This window comes from Pocillopora verrucosa, chromosome 11 (genome assembly GCF_036669915.1).
Source record: "Pocillopora verrucosa isolate sample1 chromosome 11, ASM3666991v2, whole genome shotgun sequence".
Classification (NCBI taxonomy): Eukaryota; Metazoa; Cnidaria; class Anthozoa; order Scleractinia; family Pocilloporidae; genus Pocillopora; species Pocillopora verrucosa.
The window spans coordinates 20,010,535-20,036,648 of NC_089322.1; the positions used below are offsets into that span (position 1 = coordinate 20,010,535).

A 26,114-nucleotide genomic window follows, 5' to 3' on the forward strand; every position below is an offset into this window, starting at 1 on the left:
CCAACCACCTAGCTCGGGTGTATAGCTGCCTTCTCCCTAATTCATAGCCATTGGACGTACCAATGCACTGTAAAGAAGCGTGGATTATCTCCCCCGCGCTCCCCCTTCCCTGCACTCCCCTATCCTTTTTTGACAAAGTTTGCAATGTAGCAGTTGGGATACGAGGGGTTCGTGACATCATCTAAAAGGACGAATATTAAGGAAAAAACTGTTTCTTTCGTCTTGAGGGAACTATGTCTACTGATTCCAGTTCATCCTTATCTTCCTTACCAATAGGTTAGAGTAGACCGGCACGATGTTTCTAAAATACTGCATGCCACTGGCCATCTTTCTCGGGTATGGGCTTTGTGAGAAAGAGAAAAAGAATTTCACGGGCAATTGAATGGCACTGGCATGGTAACCAGACCCTTGCGCGTGCAGATGGTTCCATTAACTTGGTCACCCGTGACCTGATTGTACCAGAAAAGGCCACTCTAATCCATGGCGGCATGGTGCAATTTCTAAATTTTGTTCCATCTGTGGGGATTCGTGTTCGTGGATCGTTTCATGCAAAAGGTACAAAACCGTCGCAGAGAATTACTTTCCGAGCGGTCTCCCTGTGGAGAAACCAAGTTTTTTTGCAATAAACACAGACGGGGCTTTATTCTACAGTCACGGGATAAAGACCTTGGAGATTGGATCATCCGAAAAAAAAACAGCAACGGGTCGCACTACAGCTGCAGTATAATGGAAGGTGGGGGGACTGTCCTGCAACGACTGGAGTTCTTGGGATCCTCAGAGATACGCACGTGGCCTGCAGACATCTTGGCTTCCTTGGGGAAAGCGGTATTACTATGATCCCGGCAGCGGCCCCGTGATGATGAAGACAGTTGGCTGTAAACGGTAACTGAAAGAGTCTATGGGATTGTTCTTACAGATGGATTATGAGTAATCAGTATTCATGTGTAAGTTCATTTTAGTCCTAAGCAAAGCTTTTGTTGTTTGCACATGTGCCTCTCCATGGAAATATTCTCTTTCTGGCCGTAAAGCAAGTGATTAACGACAAAACTATTTAATTTTTTCCATGAACCAAAGTAACTTAAGATCTGCTCCTTGTGACTTTGCATGGGGTGAATATGCACAAGAGGGGATAGAAATATGCCCGCACATTTTATCGGGTAAATTCCATTTAATTCCATGTTTTAAGACAAGCTTTTGCTACAAAAAGTATTTTTTTGAAACTGAGATCCTATCTCACTGGTTATAAAGTACAGGTGACAAATGCGCGGTTTTTCAACGTCTTAGTCACCGTTTCTGTGGAACTGGGTACCAGAGACAACCTCTCCTCCAAAAACGTCCGTGATGTATACATTAAGCCTAACACCCTAACATCAGTATTCATATTCTCTTTACTGTTCTCTGTAAATTCACTATGATGCTGACAAGGAGAATTTGTTTAACAATCAAGAGTTTCGTTAGTTGGTGATTATTTTTTTATTCTCATGACCTCAATGTGAGATTCAGTGACGATATTGTGATGAGAATGAATGATCCCAAGTTCAGACTTCTGCTAAGCATTTGACTGCTTGGTTTACGCTCTTTTCAATTTTCTTTTGATTTTCTTAGACATCAGGCTGAGTTAAATTTGGATTTCGTGACAGAAATTTTTGCTATGAATTGAACACTTCGTGTGGCTCTCGGGTAGAGGACTTAAATTCTCATATGAATATAAATTGTCCTGAATGGCCAATTCACACCGCCCGACTTGAAATTATAATACAATTTTATTAATTTTTAGAGAAACAGAGCATAGATCAAGGAGGAAGAGGTTGTGTCCAGGTTCCCATAATCCATATCAATAAGGACTTTCGTAAAAGCGTCAAGGTACAAAATTTGCTACTTTTAAGCCACTAACCACATTTCTATTTTTATCCCTGTTTTTTTCCATTACAACGACACATATTTCAGCTCACAGCCGGGACGTTGGTATCGAGTGTGACACTCTCTTGCCATAGTTGGCCGAGATTTTTTACTGGAAAGGTATTTACTTCGAGCCGACGAATTCCTCTGAGATGAAAGGAAGCTCTTATCTTGAGCACGTGGACATTGAGAATGCTCTCGAGGGCGTAAATGCCGTGAAAAACGCCCCGATGTCCTTCATGTAATGATCAACGGTAGTGCTTTCGGCTTAAATATAAAAGAACTTGCCAAACCCTTGGCTGTGATCGATTCTTCTATCCTGGGGCCTAAAATGGCTGGTGTGAACATCGAGCGCTCCTGTGGTGATGTTGTCATTGAAAACGTCACAGTTCAGAATGCACGATTTGGAGGAGGCCTTATCTATAAGCGCCTGGCAGTGAATTTCTGTTCCGTCATCCCAGAGAAAGCTTCTTTGCCTTTACTCCTAAATGCCGCCGGAAATCATCATCCGGTTATTGTAGTAAGGTAGGATCGAGTGTTTTAGTTTAAAATGTCTGAGTTATTTGGTAAAAAGGAAAAACTTTGAATTCAAAACCAATCTAATGTAAACTGTGGAAAACCTATAAATACCCAACACCTTTTCGAAAACAGATTTTTTTAGTCGTTTCTGGTTCAAGTTTCCTGAGCTGTAGTTAAAATGTACAGGTTTTTTGTCACATTTTGGTACACATTTCATTCAAGATTTTATAAGGTAGAACGACAAGCTTCCATAGTGAGGGATTTAATTTTTATATCAACCCGGCGAATCCTTTGAGGAAAACAACGCAGTCTCCATGAGCTGAAAGTTCTGGATCCTTGGCTATTTAATTAGATTTGAAAGAAAAAAAATATTTTGATGATTATCGAAATAATGTGAATTAGACAGGACACTTGTTATAGGTGGTGTTTTTTTTTTTTTTACGAAGGGGAGGATTTTTCATGTACAATAGGGGAGATCATTCTTCCATATGGTAGATGGAAGATCAAGTCTTCCCTATATGCAGACACCAGCTTTCAAATATGTAAAACTAATAGCCAACGATTGAAAAATAAGTTTTCTTTGAAGGGTAGAGGAAGATAATGCCTCTTCTTCCATTTTCATCTGTCAAACTAAGTAAGTTCGCACTGTCTAATGTTATTTTTAGGATATTTTTCCTCAAAAGGAAAGTATTCGTAAAAGACATCTAAATAGTCAAAATGTTGAGCCATGTTTCATGGAAGGGCGTTACCCGATTGAGCACCTCTATAGGAATAGCCGTAACGGGTAACCTAGAGACATTTATCTGTATGCGGCATTCCTTTTTTATCAAAACTCTTCCCGTGAAAGAAATGAATTTAAAAAAAATTTGCATTCTTAAGATTTTCAGAGCTTCATCAGGAAGAAAATCTCTGTGTATTGTAGAATAATAAATGGAAGTGGATTCGAGCTTAATATTACCGATGCAAGCACAGATATCAAAACCAACTGTACAGAATCACAAGTGGCCACAATGGAAGGACATTCAAGACTGGTTTACTTCTATATTGGAACTGTCCTTCTACTCTAAAGGCAGTTTCAACTTGGAAATGGTCGTTATGGAAGATCAAGGTAGCTCTATTTCTAGTTAGGTCTTTAAGTAAGACGAATTGGTCTATCTGCTGTTCGCTTGAACAGTTCGGTCGGTCCGTCAGTCCTTCGGTCGATCTGTCGGTTGCTCATTCGGTCGTTTACCTGTTTATTTTGGTGGGAGGTTCTTTCGATCAGTCCGTCGGCTCGCTGAGTAAGTTGGTCAATAGTTAAGCTAGTTACTCAATAAAGAATCGAGCAAACGAAGGATTCACTATTCAATACGACGACAAAATGCCTGCCCCCAATAAGTCTATAAATTTTTTTGGATGATGTATGCTCTTCGTAACACCAACCCATTTCCTTTCGACCATTTGTAGGCGGGACTTCATCACTTATATATCCAACAGTACCTTTTCTAACAATGCGAAGTCTGGGTATTACCGTTGACAACTTGATTGGTGATTCTTGTATCTCCGGACAACGGTGATAGGGAACAACTACAACGGACTCTACATAACCAAGACAACAGGTACTTTAGAATTTACCGACGTCAAATCTTCGAAAAACCAGGCGACAGGAATCGTAGTCGATGCAGGAACTCTTTCATTCCAAATGTCCGACAGCCTTGTTGCAGAAAACGGCGCTCAAGGATTGCACATCTTAAACCAGGTAAACTCCACAATCAAACATTTACAACACGCCATTTGTTCGTAACAACAACGGTGAAGGAGTTTATTTACAGGCATTTCGCTACTGCTATGTTCGACTGCTGGAAGTACTGTCTCTTGGAATGTCGCAGAATGGAGCTCTGTTTACAAGATTATCCGATACCAGATTAGATTTAAACTCTTGTAAATTTGATGGAAACTCAAATATAGGAGTTTCCGTTGCCTACTTTTTTAGAGGAGGACTTAACTTGGAGGATATTTCTACCTCAAACATTACGGATCTGGTTATGCTTTCGAACTTGGGGATACCAGCATAAACATAGAGTCTTCGTCTTCTTTTGGTAACGGAAGGGCTGGTTTTTACGTGGAAAATCAAGGAGGAGAAGTTGTCTTAAAGGATTTTATTGCTGGTGGCAACAAACGATAAGGATTGTGGTTTCTAGATACCAAGTCAGCACGTCTTCGTTCAGTTCATCTTCTAAACTGTAATGTTTCAGGGAACAGTCAATACGGTGTGCTGTTTTACCTCACGTATAGAATTGATCAACGCCCAGAGAACTATATCATTAAGGTTGCAAACTCCACAATTTTCAACAATTCTCTTGGTGGTTGTACGCTCTATCCTGCAGATTGCGGTTCGGGAAACAATCGGTGGCAAAGGAGCGTTCAACTTTTATTCACTGGTAATAAAGTAAAGGGAAACAAAAAAAATGGTTTGGATATCCTTGGCCCAGAATGGTACGTGTTATCTGCTGTCTTGGCTAATAACATATATTACGAGAACAGTGGACTTGCTCTGATAGTAAAGACATGGAGCAAATTGTTACTATGAGAAATCCTCCCCCTTCAATCTGCAGGTTTCATCGAACATCTTTTTGAAGAATAAAGGGAGAACATATTTTTCGTTGATTGCGAAACTTTACCCACAAAATGCCGTGTCACCATCAGAAATAACACGTTTTTAGACAATCAAAGAATCCAGCTGTTTCCAGCAATTACCTTCGTACCAAAACGCAGGCAGTTTTAGCTGTAAAGGAGGCAACGTTACCATAAAGTATAATTCGTTTATCAACCCTTTGTTCTCTCACGAATTAGCAGCACTGCTTAAAGACCGTGAACACGTTCTTCTTGCGGAAGAAAACTGGTGGGGAACAAGAGATGAATGCAAAATAAAAGACCGATTGTTTGACTTTGAAGATCGAGTGGAACTTACACAGATCCAATATTATCCATTTTTAGATTCCTACAATTCTATCAGCCCTAAATTACACGATGGTGTCAGACCTCTCTGTTTTCTTCGAGGCAACAACTTAGGAGGAATATTAAATCATTTCCTCAATATAACAAACCCAAGTGATGCCTACCGAGTTATCAGTGACGTCACTATATTGTCTGACGGCGTTTTGTTTATCGAAGGAAACATCACTTTAGAATTTCCATTGAAGAGCGTTTTCCTAGTACAAGGAAAGGTTATCATAAAAGGTAATAAAAAAGAAAGGGTGAAGTTCCTTCCAAGGGGACCATTGCAACAGGACATTAGACTCGTCGGAGGTCCCGCTCCGTGGGAAGGGGTAGTTGAAATATGGATCAATAGCACGTGGATGCCAGTTTGTATGCATACCTATGGACACGAAGATGACATAGTATGCAGACAATTGGGATACGAACCGGTAAACTCTTATTACCATAACCCAAGTGGAAAAGAGAAAACATTCCTACTTAATGTCAAATGTGATACAGATCAAGGAGACAGCATCACCATTTGTAACAAAAGGAACTGGATTTCATCTTCATCATGCACGAGAAATGTTTTGTATGTCCGTTGCAAAATTCCTTACTGGGCTGGCGTACATCTCGCTGTGACTTCAAAGGAAAGCGTCTTAAGCAATGTTGAGGTGCGATATGCAGGTTTTCCATATAGAGACGACCTGACTATCCCCGGAATCGCCTTCAGAGTGGACCTCCCACGTCACGTGATCAGCAGTGTCTTTGTGAGTAATTCTGCTTCCATTGGTTTCCAGATTATGTATCCAGACCCCTTAAAAGATTCAAATACAATCGAGAATTCAACGATAGCTGAAACCGAGTCGGATGGAGTACGTTTGGAGTCTCCATTTATGAGTTCCTGAGTACAAATGTCGTAAACACAAAAGGCTACGGATTTTCGTATCGTTACAACTGGAATGCTCTTAACACACACGTGGTAAAAATGGCAGATGCGACCGTGAAGAAGTTTATGGACATATGCACTGAAAGTGAAACATTTATCAGTGACTCTAGTGTGGTGTATTATCTGGTTGTAACATTACGGAGCAGAGCAGCCTGCAAGGCCATAATTACCGTTCCACCGAAATATACGATAGGATTGCAGCTAATCTATCACAATGTGCATGGCATAGCTATCCACGTGTACAGTGGAACAAACAAGACAAAGGGCACTCTCTGGGATATCCATATGTTACAATGGTATAGCCGTCCTGCTTGGATGACTGGCAATAGCTCAATCCTGCTGGAGAAAGGGTATGGATATCCGGATGAAGACGACACGGTGCATTTTCTATTGTTCCTCATCAAAAGTAAGTTCAGCTATTATTTTTAAACATATCAGGTTAAGCAACGATCTCCGTCGGTAGACTGCAATTTTTGCGATTACAAAAATATGCTTTAGGCTTCGACGGGCTTTGAACCGTGCCTCCAGATGCTATTTGGACGCTGTTTGCGAAAGATCCTTAAAGCCACACAGTTAGGGTTAGGCAAATTCTACAGTTCGTCTTCCCTGTGAAAGAATTTGACCACAATTTGGACACTTATAGGATAGTGTGTGCGTCATGCTTATAATTGGACAGTGTGATCTGTCTAAGTGGACAGATCGCGTCATGTGCGCGCGCCGTTTTCTCGCATTTCGCCGAGTTCACTTTGGTTTTTTTTATGAAAAGGTATAACCGATGTCTTGGTCCTTCCTCAAATTTTTTCATAGTTTTAGTTGATTGGTGACAGGACTTCGTGTCGTCCGATTCTGTCTGCAATCATACTTGTGATTAACAAATCCTATTACCTCTGTAAAGAGAAGTTTAAGGAAATGAACTGTTTCATTAGGAGATCGATCATATCGGTGGTGACATTTCAAGAAAAAGTACTCCATTAATGGATCCTTTGGTGATTTTCAATTTTCAACAAAAGGACATAAGTCATCACTGAGGATGATGATTCACCATTTTGCTGTTTTAAAAACATTTTTTTAAAATTTGATCATGATCTGAATAATCGAGTTTTGTTGTGTATTAATGTATTTTGTGAGGCTGTCAAATGCACCCCTTTACTCGTAATGAGGTGGGCAGAGTTGCACTGCAAGGATCGGAATGCCTTTTTTGTGATCAAAGGGCCTAAAGTTTATTTAATAACTACTTTCATCACCTGATTATGTTATGAAATTAATGAAAAGTTTTGAATACTAATTAAAAAGTCAGTTACTGATCGCGATCGAAGGAAATTACCCTTAATTCTTTTTTTTTCGCAGACATGCTTTATGTCAGAAAAAAGTTGTGCAAGGCTCTGATTTGTGTTCATAAACAATTATTTTTCTTTTCAACGAACAGGTGGTGGAAAGACGAAGATCAGATCACCAAACTTTGTTATATCCAAAAGCAATTTCAGCCACAACAGTGAAGGTGGAATTTTTTGGGTGGAGATAACGCAGGAATAGTTGAAATCCAAAAAACGGACGTACGAGACTCACCCAAGAATGGTTATCGACAGCATTTTCCCACGTTAACAGCTTGAAGCTGCTGAATTGCCAGTTCGTTAGAAACAAGATTGGAATCAAGCTCTCTTCTTTTTCAGGTAACGTGAATATCGAGAACACCAAGACTTCTAACTCGACCGAAAATGGACTATATGTGGACACGAACGGTGAAAAAACAATTAATATTGAAAATAGTGGTGTTTTCCATAGCAATGGATATGGCCTTTTTCTGGATGGTAGATATACCAAAGTGAAACTTTCTGCAACCAAGGTATTTTTGGATGGAATAAGGCATCTTCTGTTTATTCCCTTACTAATTATGGTTGCTATTTGCCTTGTTCATCCCATACTTCCTTTACAAACTGTACATTTTATGCTAACCGAGGCCCTGTAATAGACATCGACGTGTCTCCACACTCTAATCCATGGCAATTTGACAGTAACCTTTTCCTGAATAACACTCAAGGTCCTATTATTTTGACTACGCGTTATACGAATAGATACTACACTCCTGAAATATTTGTGAGAAACAATAGTTTCTTGTTCAACTTTTGCCAAGATAAAAGCGTCATAGACATTATAGGAGGCACAAACGTTTTGATAATAGAAGGAAACATCTTCAAACAAAACCATGGGAGATCCGTTTATATAGGAAAAACCTCTCCTTCAGGCGCAACTATAAGAAGTAACGTCTTCACAAACAACAGCTGCCTGAATTGTGGAGTCATTGAGATTCAGAGGATAGGTAAAGAAATCGCAATTGTTGACAACATCCTTAAGTTTAATAAAGGACAGTTTATGGTTTTCCTCCAGTGTGCATACGTTGTAGGATGGAACATTGACATGAAGAATGTAATGTTTATGAACAATTCGCTCCTGAACAACGTGGCTATATCATCAAGTTCCCCAGCCTGTCAGTTAAAAGTCTCTGGATTTACGGAATGGAGAACGGTTTTCATCAATTTCAACAGATTTAGCAGCCAAGACTTCTCAAAAGAAGTTTGTGTAAGCACTCATGCTTCCTCGCATGGCAGCACAGCACAAGCTACATTAAACGTCTGGGGTTATGATGACGAGGAAGAAATCAAGGAGAGAATCTATGATGCTGAAGACAACTACGAACAAACATTCGTTGTTTTTCGTCCCTACATCAGTAATGCAGGGAACAGAATAAAGGGTTCGCAAGAAAATACCACCTATAACGCCCTCTCGAAAAGCTGTCTGGGAGGAAGGATATTATCCAACGTTCTTCTAAGAAAAGAGAAAAGTCCCTATACAGTTGTGTCCGATGTCACTATTCTGCCTGAAGCTTCACTTTCGATTGATCCTGGTGTTGTGGTGCAATTTATGCCAGGGGTCGGCATGTTGGTTCTTGGTTCACTATTTGTGAACGGAAATGAGAATCAACCTGTCAAATTTTCTCTTTCAAAAACTACAAAAGATGACGATTCTCTCAAAATTCGATTAGCCGGAGGTAAGTTCCCTTGGGAAGGACGTGTAGAGATACTTCACAACTGGAATTGGACCTCACTGTGTTTCAATCAGACGCAGGGCAATAAAACTAATGACGCAAAACTGATATGTGAAAACCTGGGCTATAAAGCACCATTGTCTATCAATCATTCCCATCACGAATCGTCCGGCCCTTGGGATACTTGTGCCGCTCTTCAGTGTAAAGGAAGTGAGTCAAATTTAGCAGAATGCTCTTTATCTTTCCAAAACCTTAGCTGCAACATGTCGTGTCATCTTGTGTTAAACTGTGGCGAAGGAAGGCCTTGGGGAAATATCAGATTTCTTCGCGAAGCTAGAAACGCTTTGAACCTGTCAACATCAAGTTTAAAACATCTAAGAATTGAGCACTGTGGCGAGAAACATGGCCAAAACGTTGCTGCCATTGAAATGATTCAGTACGTTGCAGAAGTAAATCATGTGACTGTTCTTAACTGCATAGCTGGTGGTGTGAAGGTTTGGTTCCCAGAAAAAGAGGTGATTATAATGAACAGTTCCTTCGTTAATACCGGAGGAAATGGAATTGATTTTATCAGCACGAAAAACAATGTTACACTTAAAAACGTCAAATCGATAAAAAATGAGTTTGGACTGAGTTTTCATGAAGCCTTCGGTGATTGGTTTAATACTATTTCATACGGGAAAGTTAATCTGTGCTCCCCACAAAAAGTGGTGAATGTCATGGATCACGACGTATTCGTTTACTTTGGGGTACCATTCGTGTCTTTCTCGGATCTGGAGGTATCCTGCCAAATAAAGGTTCAAACAGAGGCAAGTGCTGGCTTTGCTATTCAGCTACTAGTCCAAAAAAATATTAGATCTTTTTGGATAAAACTGCCTAATGGACGTGACATCTTGACGACCAGTGATAGGAGCCCACGTCCACTCTTTAAAAGAAACTTGATTAAGTGGGATTCTTTTACAGTCCACTTTTATGGATGGTACAGTAGCGAAATGCTTTTTCAAGTTCAACGTGTTGATATCAAAGGTTAGTAGCTGTAATATTTTTATCATTATTATTATTATCATAACCATTATCATTATCCTAACATTACAATCGTTATGTTTATCGTTATCGTCAGCGTTCACTGTCGTTAAAGTCAGCATTTTAGTTATCATTATCGATTAATGTCGTCATCCTTGTCATAGGCAATGCTTTTCCTTTCTTTGCCAGTACATAGAGCAGAGGCCGCACATGGAGAGTTTGTAAAGAGGCATGTGGAGTCCAATTTTGAATCAGGAAATATTGATCTATTTCGACTCTTTTTTCACGCTAGTGCCAAATGAAACTAAAAATGTCAAGACAAGTTAATTTTAGATACTTCAAGTTGAGAAAAAGTTGCGATTGTGTCTTTGCAAGAACTTTAGTTCATACAAGTGGCAGGAAAAACACAAAAGTCTGAAGAGGATTGGGCTTAGACTCCCCAGATCTCCATTTTGGATTCGCCACTGTAACGTCTGCGCTTTGTTCAACAACCGTTCTGTAACACGTAAATGTATTATGTGAACGGGTAGAGTGAGCCAATACGATAGGATCTGATAACAATTCTGTCAAATTTTCCTCAGATATTCCATGCTCATTTGACAGTGGATTTTGTGACTGGAGACGTTATCCCAAATCAAAATTTGAAGGAATTGCCTTGAGGAAGCGATGGGATATTGAAAACTTTCTTAATGACCACACCTATCCAGGAGGCAGTGGTGAGTTGTGATAAGTAGTAGAAGATTGAAGTTTAAAGATTTTAGAAAGGACATTCGAATACGTTACTCTCTTAAGTTTTCATCTATCTTGTGACCAGATATGAGCTGGCTTAGGTAACAGCTCGAATTTTCTACAAAGTAGTAGGTTAGGTGGGAACTCCTTCAGTCGACAAAACGTTTTCCTTCCGGCCGCTTTTGTGGATATTGTTCTCTCGTTCGAAAACTTGGAAATGGATTACAGGACTGTGGGTGACTCAGCGAAATGTTCTACCTTGTCGAGTGAATTGGAAGTTCTTGAGGACGACTTTTCAGAACAGCAGCCCAAGCAAAATTTGGACTCTAAGTTTTTCCAGATCAGCCCCGCCGGATAATCATTAATAAAGGAGCACTTGAACGCAGCGAAGTTGTTGAAGAACTCTAAGAAAACCTACTAAGACTGCCTCAATGGTCTGGAAAACGACCCGTCAAAGAATGGATACCGAAGGAACAAATTCAGGGAAGTGTACATTCAGCTGAGTTGGATGCAATCGATCAAACAACTAAACGTTAGAACTACAAAGAGAGAAGGCTAGAATTGTGCCAATGTCGGAAAATCGTTGATCGCCTGATAACATTTTTGCCTCAGGAATTCAACATACTCGGCCAGGACCTGTGTCAATTTCAATATTGTTGATCAAAAAGAGAATTTCTTATAAACTATGACCCCAGGACTTAAGCTTTTGAAAATCTTGGTGATTTGTCTCATCTAGAAGGGGAATATTTCGATGCAATTTCAGCATAAGTGATAATGAGCGCTTACACTGTAACAGAAGCACGAGATTTTTCGGTTCTCCCCATGTTTTTCTGTAGACAATTTAAAGTTTTGAAACTAAACCTTAAAGGTGCCACATAATTCACCCTCTCAAATTTTATCAGATATTCGGTAACGAATCGCATCCCCTGTCTTTAAGAGTATCACTGCTTCAAGTACTATCATTAAGACAGTAACAAATGCGAGTAGCTGTCAAAGACGTAATCAAATGTCATATTTGATTTATATCTTACGCAGGGAGATTACTATTTCTTCGGCAATACTGGCTTTCTGGCTACGGTGCCTTTACCAGCCCATTAATTTCCAGCGACAACAATTACTGTTACTTGGTGTTCTACTACAGGCGGGATGATCGCTACTTCAAGTCATCAGCATCGCTGTCCATTTTTCTGATAGAAGACATTAGTAATAATTCGACCTTGCTCTTTTCCATTAGCGATTACGTGACTCACTGGAAAAAGATAGTGATTGAGCTACCCTATACTGACGCCAGTTACTCGATTGTGTTATTGGGATATGAGCAGTTCTACACCCGTATTAAAATCGATGACCTGGCCTTCGTCAGTTGTGACCCATGTAAGTTGTGATGTATTTCAAATTGACATAGACATTACAGGTGAACGTCACATTAGCTAATGAAATCCTCAGTGTTTCACGAAAAACATGGCGTTCAAAGAAATGACACGGTAACAGCTAAATAATTGTCTCCTTAAGTTTTAAGGGAACTTTTTAATTGGTGAATGTTGATATGTATGGCGCTGTGCGGGAGGTTTTAAAAAACATCCCAGCTTTTGACAAAAATGGTTCTTTGGTCAGCCAGGTATTCAGTTAGGGTCGTATATGCTTGGTGTTGGAGAAACTGGGGGACGCTTTTCTTCCCTCAGGTGAGGAATTGTTTTCCAGAGATGATGTTTACGTTATGTGATAAACTTCCAAGTAAAGGAAGGTGATTCGTTGATGTCTCCCCTATAAAGTTAGTCGACATTTCCAATTCGTAAACAAACTAATGCATTAAGGTTTGAAGAAGATAAATACCGAAAGTAAGATAACCTTCTTTGAAGCTTGTTTGTCTCGAGTTGTACATAGAAAAAGGTAAATTTCATTTTCTCAACAGCTGCTACTGTACACCAAGTAACCGGAAGTTTTTTTAGTGGTAACGAGAAACAAGGTATACATTACACGATGACTCAAAGTGAAAGACATATTTTCAAAGTAGAACGTTGTCAGGTAACAAACAATGGTCTGAATCCAGTCCTTAGAGGAAGCCTACCAGGAGCGATTCACCTCAATGCTTTCGAGCAAGTATTTGAAATAGTCAATAACTTCATTGCTGGAAATAACAATGGAGGTATTTATTCCAAGGTACTCAATGAATTGTCCACGACAAGACCACCGGTCAGCCATATCCATGCAAACACCATAGAGTACAACAAAGGAGGCATATTACACGTAGAGGGAGTTTCTGGGCCCTATATGAATGTTAACGTGAGCAATAACTATTTTTCTCGAAACTTGGCACGAGATTTGGATGGCAAAGCCGATAGCGTTTGTGTCATAACAAAGTTATGGGCGATTGTTCAAGGAAATTTCTTTTATAGCAACGTTGGTCACTACGTTTTGCTGTATGATAATTCTCAAACAAGTACTGTCGGTCTTCGATTTGTAAATAATACATTGTACAAGAACGGTGCAAGGGGGCTCGATGTTAACTACGGAGCGACTATTCTGTGCAATGGAACAGCAGAAATTCATGGAAACGTTTTGCAGAATCCTAACAACCGTTATCAATTCAGTACCACAATGAGAGGGAGTCCAATCAAAGTAAACGCCACTTTAAATTGGTGGGGAGAGAATGTACCAAATCTGATTTCTTCTCTGATCATGGATAGGACAAAGGATTATCGACTGTCCATAGCAATTGTGTTCCGGCCGTTCGTCAAGCTACCACCTCAAACAGCTATATCAGGTCAATATTTTTGGGACTTTCTAGGTCCAAGTCTATCTTTCATGTTGTTTTAATGTCTCACGTTTCCACCTTAGAATGAACATCTTTTTATCAAAATACTGCTCATCAATTCAAAATGTTTTAAATTGTCAACTTTTTTCTTAAGTTAATCGAAATTAACCGTATTTTGTTGAGTGCTTTTTGTTTTTGTTTTTTTTTTCATCAATTTATCATACTTTAGAATACAAAACAGCTTATCAATTTTCAGCTCATCAGTTTTTTATCTCATCCATTTTCTTCTTAGTATCTTGCCCGCCTGAATGGATTAAAGACGATGAGATGTGTTACATGTACAAAGGAGGCTCCTTCACTTTCACTGATGCCGAGAAATATTGTGGGGTAAGCGCGGTTGATACTGACACTCTATTTATGTCTTTTTTTCTTCTATTTTGGCTGTGGTTTTTCTTTTTTTATTTATTTATTTCTCTTTACTCCACTCCGCTTTACTTTTCTCTATCTTGTTTTCATTTGCGGGAGACTAAATGAAATGAATTTTGAGGTGAAATGAATACACTAGGGGGCAAGGAAATTAAGCTTGGGGGCGACTCCACCGAGGGCGATATGGGGGGCTGCTTCGCTTCCTCTCCTAGTCCCTCGGTTTCGCCTTCCTCGAACTGTATTTTGTTCCTTTATTAGAAAAGTGCTATACACTCGCTCAGCGTGCTATTATACTTTCATTTGTAGAGTTATGGTGGAAATCTCGTCACCATGCTCTCAAACGAAGACAAACGACTCATAAAGCATCTTCGACAGAAAGAATCCTTAGTTCATTCAGGCGTGTTGCCTTCCCTGTGGACCATAAGCAGGCGCTTTTTGAGAGAGGTGAGGAAACATCAAGCTCGATATTTAGTTTCTGTCCCACAGGTATTTTTCAAGTAATTTGATTGCCCAATAATGTCACGGGCACCAAATAACGCTCATAGCCTCGAATCAACCCGTGTCGACTCTTATTTACACGATGAACATTGTTTATAGATGACCAAAGAACATCATCCTTGTGAAATGGGATAAAAAACCCGCACAAGGTCTTAGGCATGCATTGTTGTCGTTGCGAGGTCTTCGTACTAACACTTTTTGAAACAAGAATTGTAATAATTTTACACTGTTATTCCCGCAAATCAAACTTTCTGCCGTTTTGTTTTGGTGTCAAAACATCTTCCTGTTCAAAGCGTAAAACCTATTCGTCATTTTGGCTCCTTCGAAAAGGCTGGGATGGCACTTCGTAATTTCTCATGCAACAAAATATTTTTTACGCTGAAATGTTCTTACCATAGGGTAATTTTTCTCCGACGATAGATAAACAAAATAATTTACTTCCTTAACTGTTAAGGTTCACTTAAGGCACAATGACGAGACCTTCCACCATTTTTGTGTATCCATCTATTTGTCTCATTTACTCCTTTTGTGTGCCTATGTCCTTTTTTTCTTGAATTTTTTTCACGACAAAAAAATAAAATAATAATCATGATGTACAAGAGGAAATAGCAGTGAACATTCGAGACACTTATCATTTTTCTTTACTGCAGTCCCATAGGGGATATGATCAGAAAAATAAAGTATGTCCTGTTGTGGCTGCCACTGGAAATATTTCACAAGTTCATTGTGATGAATTTCTTCCTTTTGTCTGCGTGAGGAGGCCAGGTAAATCACACTCAATATCATAATTGGTAAATGAATTATTTCGTTGTATGAAATGATCATGCTAGATGAATATCGATACGAAATCATTAGACCACATCACCTGACAAAAAAAAGTAGTAAGCTTGTCGAAATGCAGCAATCCCCAATTGATAGCTTGACTGTTCATCTGCGTGTACTAGTGACTCTAAATTGAAAGACAAAACCATCAAACTTTCATCATCATAGCTGCGATGAGCAACAATGCTATTATTATCATTACCATTGAGGCGTACTCTGTCGATAATTTTGCCTCCTATAACGCGCTATATTATCATTACAATTGTTACTATCATAACAAGATAAGCACTTCTGTGCATAGCACCACGCCACAGAGAAGCATGTTTGATATGCAGAGTCTATAACGTGTATTTCCTCATGTAGATTAAATAATAGGATATCCATTTACGTTAAATATTTCTGTAAGTATTGAATTACTGTAAAAACCGAGGGGAAGGAAGGATTTCCATTCAGCCCCCTCCCCTCCCCTCCCGTGCCCTGTACATCATGTCTTAGGGATATGCTTACTACCTATGAAGGAAGCAGGTACCAACTGGATAAACTTCTTTTTGGCTTCATAGTTATCCACTGCCCGAACAGCTGTTTCCATAATGGGGACTGTATAGGTGCTACGTGTTTCTGTTATCCCGGATGGACTGGAGAAGACTGTTCCAAGTTTCACTGCCATGACTTGCATAACTGTTCTGGTAAAGGTGAATGCATGGGTCCCAATGTCTGCAAATGCTACCCCGGATATTTAGTAAGTGGCATTTCTATTCAATTCCATGATAGCTCATTACTGTGTTGACTGTAGCAAGTTTGACAGGGCCACTTTTAAAAAACTGGAATCAGCCTTGACTGGATAGAAACTAGATTTGTGTGGCTGGTTCTGTGTGTGGGTGATTTAGTGCGCTCTCAGAAAATTATCAAGAGTCTTAATCTTTATCTCTTAGAAATCAGATCTCAAGCGTCTTTATGATTGTAATGTTCATCTTCACCTTCTAAAACTCGTACGAAAACTTATCTTAAAGCGCGTTTTGATGTTCCGCGGAAAATCTTCTCTCGTCTTACATAATTTGACAATGGATACCATCATTTTGAAACAACTTTGTCAGGCGGTCGCTTACGTGTGATCATAAGACGAATTTAAGAAAAGCTGATGCTTTCGTAAAAATCTCTTCTTTCACTGCCCCTACTTCATTTAGAGAGATCACCAACAGATGGAAGAAGGAGAAGTGAGATCGTGCTATAACCTCCCATTAATGTGCAAGATCTAGGAAGCCAGCATTTTTGGTTGAGCTTCCAGCACATTTGAACACAATTTTGGAAACGCTAGGTTAATTTTGGAAATTTAGTCGCCACTTAGGACTCTAAAAATGTCTTTAGCATCCTAGTCTGATCAAAAGGACACCAGTAGTTGTGCTTTCATTAATTTTCAACCATTGTGTTCGAGACCCATTGGTTCTGTCTCTGATCGCATGAGAACAGTAGTAATTATCTTTTCTAACGCAGCCTAATGCAGGAACGTTTATGGATGTTTCTGCAGGGTCATGGCTGCACTTACTCCTTCTGTGGAAAGTACGAAAGTTGTGCTGATTGCGTGACAGACCCATTTTGTGGATGGTGTGACAGTTCACGCTCCTGCCTCGGAGGTTTTGCCGCGGGGCCTCCAGGAATAAGTTGTCCCGCTTGGTTTTACTACCACTGTTATACAATAGGAGACGAACGTTGTTCACGAGATATAATGGTAGGTGAAGAGGATAAAAATAATTCGTGGTGTGAACACATCAACACTATGCTGCACTCATAGCGGGGCGGTACTAGCGTGTGTTGCTTATCAGCTGGTTAGATATTTATTTCCGGATTATCTTTTGCTTGTTTCTTTGGTTTTTGTTTTATGCTGCGCTGTTTTACCCTTTTTAATTATAACTATCTTAAATCTAGCGGCCCCTGACTATCAGAGCACTCTCCGCTTCAAACACAAAGCAAACCAACAGTAGTTTTACCTGGATTGCGCATCGGTTTATGCTCATAACTCTCTGTGTTTTGTTGGGTTTTCCTACCAGTTTACCGATATCCATTTGTGCTGCTACGCGCAGAAGGACACTGTGAAATTGCTTTGCCTAAGAAAACCGAACAAAACATATGCGCTGCCAATGCATCATAGTCTTTGGGCACGATGATTGGTAGAATAGCTCAAAATACTACTTTACTCAATGTTCCATGCTTATCGTCACACGATAAGTGTTTTTCACATATTTTCTTAAACAGAGAGTGAATTGTAGAGGTAGGTATTGCAACTTCAAAGATGGAGGAGCAACCATTGAATCCTGTCAAAAATGCAGCGATCTCGAAAGATGTCATAAAATCACAGTAAGATCTTTATCTTTTTTTCTGTTGCTTATCGTTGCTTATTATATTTAGTGACAGTTTAACGTAGTCTTCATGAGCAAAAACTGAGTTGAAAGTAATGGTACATATATTTAAGTGTAAATAGCAACTAACAATAGGTTGTAGCAAACTCTGTTGATAGAACTAGATAATCTAACTTGTAGTAGCATTGCCAGTAGGTGAGAAAATTAAGCATGAAACTCTTTGTTTGGAATAAAATAATAATATATGACCTCTGGGAGTATATTTGGTTAGAAATCTCAACAGCTCTACCTCATTCTAATTGCCAACTGCACCGCGCCGTCCACGCCCCTCCCCCCCTTTCCTTAACCCAAGGTCTGGATCCACCACTGCGAAGGTAGTATTAATATGTTACCTATTAAACCTCATAACAGGACGACAACCAGTGCAGGTCGTGGAATGAGACTAAGTGTCCAGGCGGGAAAATTAAAGTGAATTATACAGATCCTCAAAGGAGAAATAATGTGGAGTTTGCTAAAAACGTGAAGTTTGTGGAGCCTAACGAGACTCTCGTTTACGCGTGTCCAGTGATTTTGCCAAATCAAGAGAGGGTGTCGCTAGTTTTAGTTGCACCAAAAGTCCTGAAAGTTCAAAAGGGTGACATACTGTGTAGTCCTCAGGCAGGAGGTATTATGCATAGGATTGTCAAAGAAATCAGCGATGGTGAGTTTAATGACTATAAATGTCTGTCACAACCTTTACAAAGTCGTCGATCATTTAAATACTTGAGAAGGTGTGGTTTTTAAAAAGGCTCTGCGTTAATAATTCTTTAAAGGGGCATGAGCGAAATTAGTCGTCAGTACTGTAATGGCTGACATAGGTTTGCTACTAAGTGTCACTGGAAAATTTTTCTCAATTATTTTCCAAGAACTATACTCCATGTAAATACCAAATGTAAGATAAGCCGTCTGGTTACCGTTGTGAATTGTTTGAGATCTTACTGGACTGCACCTTGTTTTAAGTACAATTAACAGCAAAGGCATCTCTAAAACATACCTATAATAGCATTCAATGTTCAAATTTATTATTGTCTTGAAAGGTCCTTTTCAACTGATGTTGAGCGCCCCAGCAGGGTTAGAAGAGGTTATAAAGTATGCGGACTTTAAAGACGAAGTCACTGCAGTGCAAGTAGACGACGACTCGACGTTTGAGGATGAGCCTAATCAAGATGACCTGCGGGACGTTATCACAGGCAACATTACGTTAGATGAGGGTCGGGTAATTGCGCTTTCAAATGGTAGGTAAACATTTTTGTATCAACCACCTTAACACTTCGTAAATGACTGAAGATCATTTAGTTATATCTACGATTTAATGCGTTGCATAACTCCTCATAAGTGCATGAAAGACAAACAAGGGAGCAAACAAGGACAGATACGATAAACAGACACACAGACCATCAGGACCTGCAAGATATTTCTGGTTCGAAAAGTCATACTAAACTCACAAAAATTCAAACAGATTTGTTAATCATCATTTTTAGGGATATACAAGTGCCTTGGTCACACATATGACACTGGAAAAATCATTGTCCACTCGTTTTACCTGGTAATAGAAAAGAACAATACCATCCCAAAGAAAGGTGACATAGTTGTGTCCAATACCAGTGATGGTTTCATCGAGACTATTGTTAAAGTTCATAGAACGAACAACACCGATTACTTGGAAACGAAATTTCAGAGATGTGAAGCAAACTCTCATTGGAAAGGCACAAGGTATTGATGTTAATGATGAGGCCTTGTTTTAATATCAGGCGGGTCCAAGTTGAGACGATGGCATATTTGCACCAGTATAATTGGGGTGTGAGACATTTGACAGGGAAAAATATCACCTTCTTTCCCCAAACGCAACGATTTCCCGTAAACTTCATTTAGAAAGCTGTTCACTAATGGCCATATTGGCATTGTTATTCAGGAGTGACATTTTTGCTTTGGTGAAAAGTGCACACATCTATACTTATTAAGTAAACACCTATTTTATTTACTGTTCATGGACTTTTTAGATAGATGAATGCTTTATGGGGTTGGCTAGCCTTGGCATGATTACTGGTGACTCAGTAATTTACTTATCGGACAACAAAAAGATAAATTTTGAGCAACAAAAGTCCCAAATGATTGACCGAAGGCAATCCAGCTGGCTACTAGGAAGCATGACCGAAAAGCCGAACTTGTTCGAAACCACTTCTGCCCACCACATTTTCTTTTTAAAGTATTGTCAATAGAACTAAAACCTATCTACAATTATTGTGCATGAATTTCGATCGAGCCGTTGACTAAGCTGTTAAAGTGTTAGGGATTCTACCCTGAAATCCAGGGCCTTGGATGCCAGGCTCGACTAATCCTTACGTTTTCGTTTGAGTTAATATACTTTTACTCGCTCCCAGACTACAGGAAAGTGAGAAAAGGCTTTCTGGGTCAGTATCCTGTAGCGGAGGGGATAACAACGAAGGCCTTGTTCTGTCAAAACCAAAGGATGGAGGTCGGCAGTTTTTTCTCAATGACTCAATTATTGGAAGACCTAGTAAAGCCTTCATTGCAAAGGTAATGTTCGTTTAAGGTCCGAGTTAGATTAACAAATTAAAGCACGAGCATCTTAAGTAAGAAAAATGGAGGGATCACTCAATACTTACTAAGAGATAGCGTGGTCGGTTGCAAAGAGTGCTTCTATTTATGCTTCCATAAAATTCATGATCCGAGATTTTTTGGGTGTGTTCATACCAGCTTGAATTCGAGCTAGATGAAGCTGTATTTGTTGACCTGTGTCTTTTGTTTTGTTGTTGTCATTTTTTTATCAGCTGGTTTTGCATTTGGTTATTATCTGAGCTAACTCTACCATCTCATATCATCTCACACCTCAGGTTGTAGAAGTCTACTCCAACGGAAATTTTCTTCTGGTGGAAGTAATTTCTGCCAAATTGGACGGAAATGGAACCATTACTACAGCTGTAGATATAAACATACTGAAAAGCCACAACAGACGAAGTAGGCGCTCGACGAGATACGATTTCGAATCGGCAAGTTTTAAACCCGACGGAATACATCACAAGGTACAGCTTCTTTTTAACAGTTCTGCAAAAGTATTGTAAACAAACCGAGAATTAGGTAAATGCTATGTTAAGTTTGCTCTCTCAGTTTCTCCCCAAAATTATGTTCTTTAAAATTTTCATTTTCCTCAGTTACTGTCAACGGAAAGCGCCAAGCTACAAGTCTCTTTGGATATGTTTTTCGAACTGACTATGTTTCTTGAGATAGAACCGAAGTGGTTAGGCGGAATAGAGGATGCGGCTGTTGGTCTGGAGTTAAAGGGAAAATTAGATTTCTCTCTGACATTTGATGTTGATGGGGAGTTGAGGTAAGCAATTTTAATTTAACCTCAAGATTTCTCGAAATTATTCTTTCGGCAAAAGAAAATAATCTGAGAAACTGACGTTGTTATGGTGGACAGCTTTTTCGTTCTTTTCTGCGATAAAGCCAACATTTTCCCTTTAAATCGATTCTTGTCTGATTTTGCGGTCCAGTACAATCAGCTTACGAGCAAAGGACGACTTAGTTGATAGGGATTGATTAATTATCTTTTTAATGTTTGTCTACAGATATAACAAACGCCTAAACATCATGAAAGGAAAACAACTCGGTCGTTCAATTTACATTCCCGTTGGGCCAATTAAAATCCCTGCCGGTATCTTCTTGGAAATAACAGGACATGCATCTGCTGGATTATCTGTAAGTTGGCGATGCGATTCACCAACGTTTTAGTTCAACCACTGACCTTGAAAACATCACAGCTCTCTCATTTAAGATTTATTATTTGAAATGATTGTACGCTGTCATGAAACACTTCAATGAGTTAACACAAGCACTTGTATTTCCTCTATTACCAACTCAGTCTGTGATCCAGACAGCAAACCACTCAGTCAGTCAGCTATTCAGTTTTACAATTTGTTGGTTGGTTAGTGCGAAATCAGCGATGGGACGTAATGATTGCATGCTACCTGTATTAGTTGTCTCGGCGAGATCAAGGACGACCAAAACACGAACCTGGCCCAGGAAGACAACAAAGATTCAATAAGTACAGTACTGTGGCCAAGAAGCTCGCAGCGGCAATTTATGCTTTAGAGTAGTTAAGGAAAATATCGTCTGTGTACAAAGAGGTTTAATTAGCTCACTGTGTTTTACCCTAGGGAAAAATTTCTCGTTCATTATCAGTCAATGGAGGGGTATCTCTTGGAGGTGAATGCCGTTGGAGCCGTGATAGTTGCTACAAAACTGCTGATACTGTAAGGGAAGAAAAAATACACAGTAATTTTTCATTTATTGATCATTCAAATATTAGATATACTTAATAAACCTCTTGCCGATAGACTGGTCTCTACCTGTTGACAAAATGGCTGCTTGTACCTCTTGCTCCGTGTCAAGGATTGCAACACTGCTACTTTTTCACAAAGTTGTTCCAAAATTATGTGATATCTGAGCTTTTCCGCGATTAGCACCGTCATACTTCCGTGGGATTTTATTTTACCATGACTTCAATCAAGTCAAAACTTATTTGGATGATGTCTTTAAATATTCGTCCTCTTAAGCCTCTTCTTGTTAATTATCCTCATGCTAAGAAGATGGAGGCCTACCGTTTTCGCTTTGCATTTAGGATAGAAAGGGTCTTTTTTTCTTTCGGAGTGGAAGCATCAAATCAAAGCGAAAATCGAACGCCTCGTCACTGTAACTCGGTAAGTGAGCGCCAACAAGCCTGAGCAACGACGACTAGATCTTTGAAATTCTTCGTTCTTTATTTGACCTCCTTTTCCTCCTCAACATCAACTACCTCGTCTCGTCTCCTTCTTCCTCTCTTCTTATATTTTTTCTTTTTTTCTCCAATTGAGATCACATTTTATCCTTTTTTGACGTATCACTAATATAGGTTACTCTTCGCAAAGACTGGAGTAGCCCAGATCCGCAATTGGAAGCTGGAGCGTTCGTCAGGATTACAGTGACACCCAAAATCTCAGTGAAACTGCCAGCGTCTCCAAAATCGCAATCAAAGGCAATCAAGTCATCCTTTTTTAGTTTTTTCGACGATTTAGGTGAGATCAATCAAATAATTCTTTTGTGCGGCCTACGTCAATCCAATTTTAACCAAAGTTCCTGATTTATTAGTTTAGGTAAAGTTTACATCAGGTAAGGTGCAGATAGGAGATATTTGCATTCGAATTTTTGCTTTGCATATTGAACGCAAAACGCTCTCGCCCCACATCAACTCATTGAGTTGAAATTGCGCCTAATACAGGCGCCAATGCGACTAAATTTTTCACTTTGGCGACCAAATCCTGAAAATCAGTCGCGAAATTGGCGACTGGAATGTTTCATCATAACCTTACCAAGAGATAAAGTGAATTCAAAAGATTTGCAAAGATAAATCCGCGGCAAACTTCCTTGGTAAATTTGTTTCCAAAACGCAGCACATGCATCTCGATCGATAACTAGACGCCATCTTGGATTTAGATGAGCTTGAAAGTTGTATATCATCCATCCTAGTGTCCAATATGTAGTACGTTAAAGATCTTTTCCCTAACTTAATTTTGGAGGGTCTATTTGAAAGCCGACAGCGTTAAAAAAGGTTTTGTTTGTCTTTGAAAATGGCGACCAATTTTTTTTATATTGGTTACCACTTTGAAGAATTTAAGAGCCAAGTGGCTATCAGAAAAAATTAATTTCACGCCCTGCTTGATCAAATTTTTTCTTAAGAACCATCGGCTTTGAAACCCTCTTTAGACAAATCACAAGGCGAACTAAAGCAAAATCGATGCAATCTCGGAATACCTTATTTGGACATTGCTATATTTCCAATAGTATAGTTACCTCGAGCATACGTTCTAGTCTTATAATAGGGTTTAATCATAAACTATTCCTCAAATGTTATTGGTGCATTTGCAGCTTCATTTTTCACTAATCATTCTGAACAGTTGTAATCGGATAGTGCAATCGGACAGTTGGCTGTAACTGCACACCTGTAATCGGACATTTAAAGCAGTCAATCATACAAGGTCCACTCAGCTTAATCCACCAATCACAACATTGATCGCAATAACCACTTATCCAAAAACAAAATGCAGGGGAATTTCCAAAATGGAGGAATACTAGAGACGTCTCCACTGGAGATATTTGTTCTAGGTGTATGTATTTTTTTCGGAAATTGAAATGGTTATGATTAATTGATAACAGGACTTTTTGTTGTCCAATTCTGTCTGTAATACTCGTGATTAACAAATAGGACTCCCGCTTTGCGGTCGTCCAATTTTGTCAATTACTTGGTCCTATTACCATTATTAATTAAGATAATTTTGTTTCAGTTGAAGCTGGTTTTGAGTATGTGGACCTTTCCATGGCGGTATTTGTGAGCGTACCACTAGAAGCTGGTCTGGCCATACGGCTTCCTACGTCTCAATGCAGTGGGAACAAACCTGCTGAATTGGAAAGCTTCTACGGAATTTCCGATGTACATCTCGGTGTCTCAGTTGGATTTCTTAAAAAACATTTGACGCTTGATCTTTCTTTGGGATATTCTAAGAGTAAACGCTATCGGTAAAAAAACTCAACATTTTATACAAACAACAGAGTGTTTGGACATGACTTCCGTTTTTATTAAACTATTAAATCAATATTTTACTGTTCTTTCCTAGGAAATGTATATGTCCAGTTAAAAGTGAGAGAGTAAGTTATTATAACTATAACTTATATGAGTTTGCCATCTTTTAAAATTGTACTTTTCAATTCTATTCCGCCTGCCTTTTTTTCCTTTGTAGTAAGCGTCCTTCGTGTAACGTTATTATGTTAGTTTTAAATATAATTTTCATCTTTTTTGTAACAGTTATGTGTGGGACCTCCACCACCGCAACCTCCACCACCTGTGGATGGCAATCCAACGCCTGGTCCTCCTCCGAAAAATAAGAAAGGAAATAAACCACCTCCAAGTGGGTAAGAATGTTGATTATTCTTTCACTTCATGTGATTCAGCCTGTGCGATGCCTGGTGCTTCAAGCGTGTAGATAACTTTCCGTTCCCAGATACTGCTGTTTGCTAGGTCTTAAAATGATTTTTAGTCTCATAAAGAAAAAAATGTGCTGAAACGGTCATGTCACTTCAAAAGAGATTCGTTGAAGCTTTGCGCAAGGTAGAATTAGTTCGAAGAATATTGCAGCAACAATACAACTGACTGATTGACTAGCTGGCAGACTAAATAACTAAGCCACCAGTTGAATGACTTACTGACCGACTGACCGAATGGCCGACGGATAAATTCATGGATTCATTATTCATTTACTTTCTCGGAAACAGCAAGACCGGAAAATTTCAATGTGGAAAAGGACCTATCTGTTCTGGGAAACGAACGGGCTCTGACTGCGATCAGCCACATAGAGGGCTTCTTCAGAGTATGTAACAGTAAATGGACCTGCAAATTGTGAACTTAATTGCAGTAACGTCATTATAGAAAAAGCAAAAAGAAACAAAGAAAAAGCCGAATTCAAATCAATTGGCATATAGCGTAATCATATGTCATCGGCATTAAAATTTGATTATTGACAATAATTACTCGGCAGGGCCCAGTTGTCTCGAAAGCCGAGTAGCGCTGACCCAGGCTTAAATTTCAATCCAGGTTACTTTATTTCTTTGTTCAAAAGCCTCTCAAGGGAATTTTTCCCTATTCTTTTTTGAACATCCAATGATCAAATTGCAAGCAAAATGATTTGAACTAACTTTCCTTTTGAAGAATGGCTGCCTTGCGTTTTGTCAATGTTTTTGAGAAGGCGATAAGCGGGATGAAAGTAAATGAAATTGCGAAGAGAACAAAACATGCTACTGAGTTTGGCGGAGGAGTTTTTTAAAAGAAGAATATAGATCTCTTTTTTTTTGGAATCACTTGAAATTTCTATAACAACTACATCTGAAATTTTCAAGAAGTTGGAAGACCTTCTAGGTTGAAATTTTGAGAAAATTGTTCAGCTGACGTGCAAACAGCTACAGGGTATTTCTGTATGCTAGCTAATTCCAATTCGGCTTCTTATTTTCTGTTTTTGCTTTTTCTTTATAATCTTATTGCAAATAGATTTG

At 39.2% G+C, this 26,114-nt stretch overlaps 1 protein-coding gene and 1 pseudogene across 1 annotated transcript in view; both read left to right on the plus strand.

The window, feature by feature from the left end:
- Nucleotides 1-295: 295 nt before the first annotated feature.
- Nucleotides 296-6,607, plus strand: LOC136284236 (protein bark beetle-like; annotated as a pseudogene).
- Nucleotides 6,608-6,610: 3 nt separating this feature from the next.
- The window catches only part of LOC136284237 (uncharacterized), a 28,387-nt gene continuing 8,883 nt past the window's right edge, over nt 6,611-26,114 (plus strand). Inside the window, 27 exon segments of the mRNA XM_066174088.1 lie at nt 6,611-6,731; nt 7,752-7,826; nt 7,829-7,900; nt 7,903-8,166; nt 8,169-10,394; nt 10,973-11,107; nt 12,156-12,494; nt 13,033-13,884; nt 14,168-14,262; nt 14,608-14,745; nt 15,450-15,564; nt 16,182-16,360; nt 17,147-17,347; nt 17,872-17,973; nt 18,387-18,675; nt 19,052-19,249; nt 19,496-19,727; nt 20,396-20,552; nt 20,870-21,058; nt 21,188-21,363; nt 21,605-21,734; nt 22,193-22,288; nt 22,927-23,089; nt 24,356-24,587; nt 24,686-24,716; nt 24,874-24,980; nt 25,341-25,435. Coding sequence (XP_066030185.1) covers nt 6,611-6,731; nt 7,752-7,826; nt 7,829-7,900; nt 7,903-8,166; nt 8,169-10,394; nt 10,973-11,107; nt 12,156-12,494; nt 13,033-13,884; nt 14,168-14,262; nt 14,608-14,745; nt 15,450-15,564; nt 16,182-16,360; nt 17,147-17,347; nt 17,872-17,973; nt 18,387-18,675; nt 19,052-19,249; nt 19,496-19,727; nt 20,396-20,552; nt 20,870-21,058; nt 21,188-21,363; nt 21,605-21,734; nt 22,193-22,288; nt 22,927-23,089; nt 24,356-24,587; nt 24,686-24,716; nt 24,874-24,980; nt 25,341-25,435 — 7,009 coding nt within the window.